Source organism: Corapipo altera, unplaced genomic scaffold (assembly GCF_003945725.1).
Source record: "Corapipo altera isolate COAL_440 unplaced genomic scaffold, ASM394572v1 193, whole genome shotgun sequence".
Taxonomy (NCBI): Eukaryota; Metazoa; Chordata; class Aves; order Passeriformes; family Pipridae; genus Corapipo; species Corapipo altera.
This window is the reverse complement of record NW_020884996.1, coordinates 869,484-873,425: the sequence shown is the minus strand read 5'-3', so window position 1 is coordinate 873,425 and position 3,942 is coordinate 869,484. Positions and strand designations below refer to the sequence as shown.

The window sequence follows — 3,942 nt, the reverse complement described above, 5'->3', positions numbered from 1 at the left end:
GACGTGTGGCCCCTGGAAGTTTAAGCCCTGGCAGCTCCTCTCCTCCCTGGGCTGCAGCAGAGCTGGGAGCTGGGAACATTCTGTGGAGTGGGGATTCCTCAAAGGACATGGACCTGCTCTCATCAGCCTGTTCATTTACAGATCCTGAGCAAAATGGTAACACTGAACTGGATGTCACAGCAGGCCAGAATTGTTAAAGCACCTGAAACACTCTAATCCCTTTTTTTAGTTTAGTTTTGTTTTTTTAATAGGCATAAGGCTGGCACTGACCTTTCCCACTGGTTGGGTCATACAAACACGTTAAACCCTTCATTCCAAAGCAACTTAACACTCCCAACTGCTCTGATGAATTAAGGAGTGTTAATAAACATTTAAAAATAATTAAATCTGGGGGGAGACAAGAGAAACCCTTCAGAAAATAAATGACCCTTTGCAGGTCCTCATTTAGTGCACCAGGTCGATTGACTGTGTCATGTTTTCCTCATCACCTTCATCTCTGTGGCCTGGAAACAAGTTACTCCATCTCTCTAGGAAACGTCCAGCTCCATTTTCAGGCTGTTGGGAGCAGAATCCCAAAGAAGAAAATGTGTGTACAGGTCCAGTGGGACTTCCCAGAAGTGCAGGAGCAGCCCTGTGTCCCTGTGGTTACTGAAAGGTCCATCTCTGCTCCTGGGGATGAAGGACACCAGCCTGGAATTGTACCCGACTGCCAGTGCTGAGCCAGGGAAATTCCAGCCAGGTCCCACCTCCCTCACCAGGAAAGGCTTCACTAAATGGACCCCGTGACTCCTCTTTATGGCACTTACCTTCTCAATACTCACCCCATTCCTGTTGGGTACTCTGAAGGCGTTCAGAGCTCAAATTTTAACATCCCTTGGAATATTTCTCGTGGTTGGGAGCTGTGATTTCACTCAGTCCAAAAGACACTGAAGGGCAAGGACTCTTAGAGAATCTCTGCACTTAGAGAGCAGAGCAGCAGTCAACAGGACCCACACTAAATATTCACATTCATGCAGAGCATTTTGATTTTTTTCAGTTTTAAATACTGAAACTCCATATAAATATGCTGGAATTGGGGGGGGAGGGGTCTGTATATGTGTGTGTATATTTAGCAGTCCCAGCTGAGTGCCCTCCTCCCTCTTATAAAGACAAAAGGAAAGACAGAGACAAGAGATATAAATGCCAAAGGAATCAGTTTCCTTATTTCTTTCCCTGAAATCTCAGGAAGTCTGGTTTGAGGCAACACTACAAACACCTTTCCCCATGTTATTTCCATTTATAACATGCTCAGGCACAGCTGCAGGACATAAAGTCTCATCTCTCTCTTCAGAATGATTCTGTCAGCGGGTCAAGGAGACTCAAAGCAGCTCAAGGAGCTTCTGTTTGGCTCCCGGGGCTGGGGAGGAAAAAAGAAACACACGGATTTCCTCAAAGGCCACCAGACAATCAGAGTCACTTCACAAGTTTTATTTGTTGATGGCTTCTATAAAACATAATTCCCCTTGGATCAGACATCTCATAAAACATTTAGAGTCTCGTGCATGCTTGTGGTACACAAGGTTTCAGTAGAGCAGCATCTGCAGAACCAGCCAGAGGAGCTGTCAGGCAGAATTCCTGTTTTCTACTGAAGGGGAGGGGGACTCACAAAGTTAAGGCACTGTCAAACCCCAAACCCACAAACCATTTGACCTTTCAGGCTGGCTTTCCTCTGATTGTATATATATACATATATTTATTTTTAATTAACCATCGGTTGCAATTGTGAACAGGGACACACACACACACAAACAAAACCCCACTTTCCTTAAATCCTCCCGTTTCTATTCCCAGTTGGGAGGTGCCAGCAGCAACCTCAGTGCTGGGGATGGGAAATGCTGCTCAACTGGGAGCCCAGTGCTTCATCCCCATGTGTGCCATCCTCACCATGGTGATTCCAGCCCTTGGATGATGCCACTTTTAAGGACAAAATCAGTTATAAGAACAGCTTAAAACTACTGTAAAAGCCAGTATTCACTAAGCAGAACATGAATGAGCTGACAGACTCCTCCTGAGCCATGCAAGGCATTGATTCTCCACTCACTGGGCACAAGCTGCATTCACAGACCAGTGGTTTGGCCCAAAGGGACCTACAAGGGGTAATCAGTATTTTCAGCTGGTGTGTTTTTAATCAGTCCTTTAAAGAAGTTTTAATGAGCTGGTGTGAAATCCAGTGCTTCAGCCTTTCTATCTTAATTCAAGGATATAGGAAACATTCCTTCCTGCATCCAGGGAGTGTCCAGGCTGTCCTTTAGGATCACTGCTACAAGAACAAACCAGCACATAACTGTGGGCTTAAGACCCAAATTAGAAGTTCCAACCCTCTCTATAAAGATGCAACATTAAAAAAGCCAGATTCAGGTCCATGATTGAGGTGCCCCAGCAATTATAAATAAATAGTAATAAATACTTACACACACACTCTTCTTGTGTCCCACAGGATTACAAACCAACCAGACCATGCTTCTCCCCTGGTTAAATAGGATCAGGTTTGAAGTGGGACACACAGTTTAGGATAGTGACAGTACCAACACATGGCACTGGGAGCACTTCACAGCTTCAGAGCTCTTGCAAACACAGACTTTAAGCAAGTGACTGTCCATTAGAATCAGAGGGAACTGAGGTGAATGGAACAGAGTTTGGCTCAGGCAAAGTCCTTATTGCATATAAAATGTCACATTACTTGGAGATATGGCACATGTGGGAGCAAGGAAAAATCAGATCAGGCTCATAAGAGACCATTTAATTTCCTCAAGTGTGAAATCTGATTTCCACACTGACTGTGTCTTAACAGTTTGTTGTTTTGGCAGACACCAGAAAGGTCAATGAAAACTCAAAGGAACTTAGGAGTTGCAGGAGCACAACCCATTCCCTCCATTCATAAATAAACACAGTGAGAATATTTTTACATCAATTGAAAACGCTGCATCAAAATTGCTGACAGCTTGGGAACTGGCACCCACTTTATCACCCTGGCACAAAACCCACAAATCCCTGAAAGTATGATCAGACTAGAGAGGCAGAGACCAAGCAGCAAGCACAGAGAGCAAAACTGAAATTCAGGAACCTGCCTGGCAGTGTCCTGGCTTCCACCTCTCCTCTGGAGCCCGAGGGAGAACGACTGGAGCACAGAGGAAGTCACGGGTGGCTTTGAGACTCAGCTCCAGAAGGATTTTCTTGGCCTGTTTTCTGCGTCGTTGCTTTTTTATTCAGCTTTTTTCGCCTTCCGTTTCCTGGTGCCTTCATTGAGCTCCTCTTTCGACTTTGCAGGAGGAGGAGGAGGAGGAGGCGGGTGGGAAACCTCATGGGAGGCCCCGTGGTGGTCGTGATGGTGGCCTGGGTGCCCACTGGAGACAGAGCCAAAGAGCACTGGGCAGATGAGGTTTTCCAGCGGAGCGAAAGGGGAGGCGTGCGAGTGAGTGGCCGTCATGAAAACCTGCCGGGCAACAGGGAAAACCTGGGAGTTAAGGATCACACAGCCCAGCCAGGGAATGCTGACCAGCTGGGACATCCCACTGACCCCAACTAAAGTCCCCACTGCTCCATGACTCGAGGCACAAGGGTCTTCTATCACCCTGTATGATGGACAATTTAGCCTTGAATGCCCCGAGCAGACCCTTCCAGGGAGGTACAGCCAGTGCTGTCACCTACCTGCCTGCACCTCTAGGCACCTTTTAAAAGTTACACTCCACAGACTGTAAAGATACAGGGCAGACTGCTCACAGTATTTTCTGCATGTACACATACAAACTAATGTAAAGAAATGAAACTTGGTCTCTTCTCTCAGGCACTCAGCAATAGGACAAGGGGGCACGGGCTTAAGCTCCGCCAGGGGAAATTTAAGTTGGATATCAGGAGAAAATTCTTTACAGAGAGAGTAATCAGGCATTGGAATGGGCTGCCCAG

At 46.5% G+C, this 3,942-nt stretch overlaps 1 protein-coding gene across 3 annotated transcripts in view; it reads right to left on the bottom strand.

Annotated features, from left to right (window-relative positions):
• Window positions 1-1,434: 1,434 nt before the first annotated feature.
• The window catches only part of TMEM38A (transmembrane protein 38A), a 7,836-nt gene continuing 5,328 nt past the window's right edge, over window positions 1,435-3,942 (bottom strand). For all 3 annotated transcript variants that reach the window (XM_027666582.1, XM_027666583.1, XM_027666584.1), the window contains exon 6: window positions 1,435-3,472. In XM_027666582.1, the coding sequence (XP_027522383.1) occupies window positions 3,242-3,472 (231 nt within the window). In that variant the 3' untranslated portion in view covers window positions 1,435-3,241. The remainder of the gene's footprint in view (window positions 3,473-3,942) is intronic.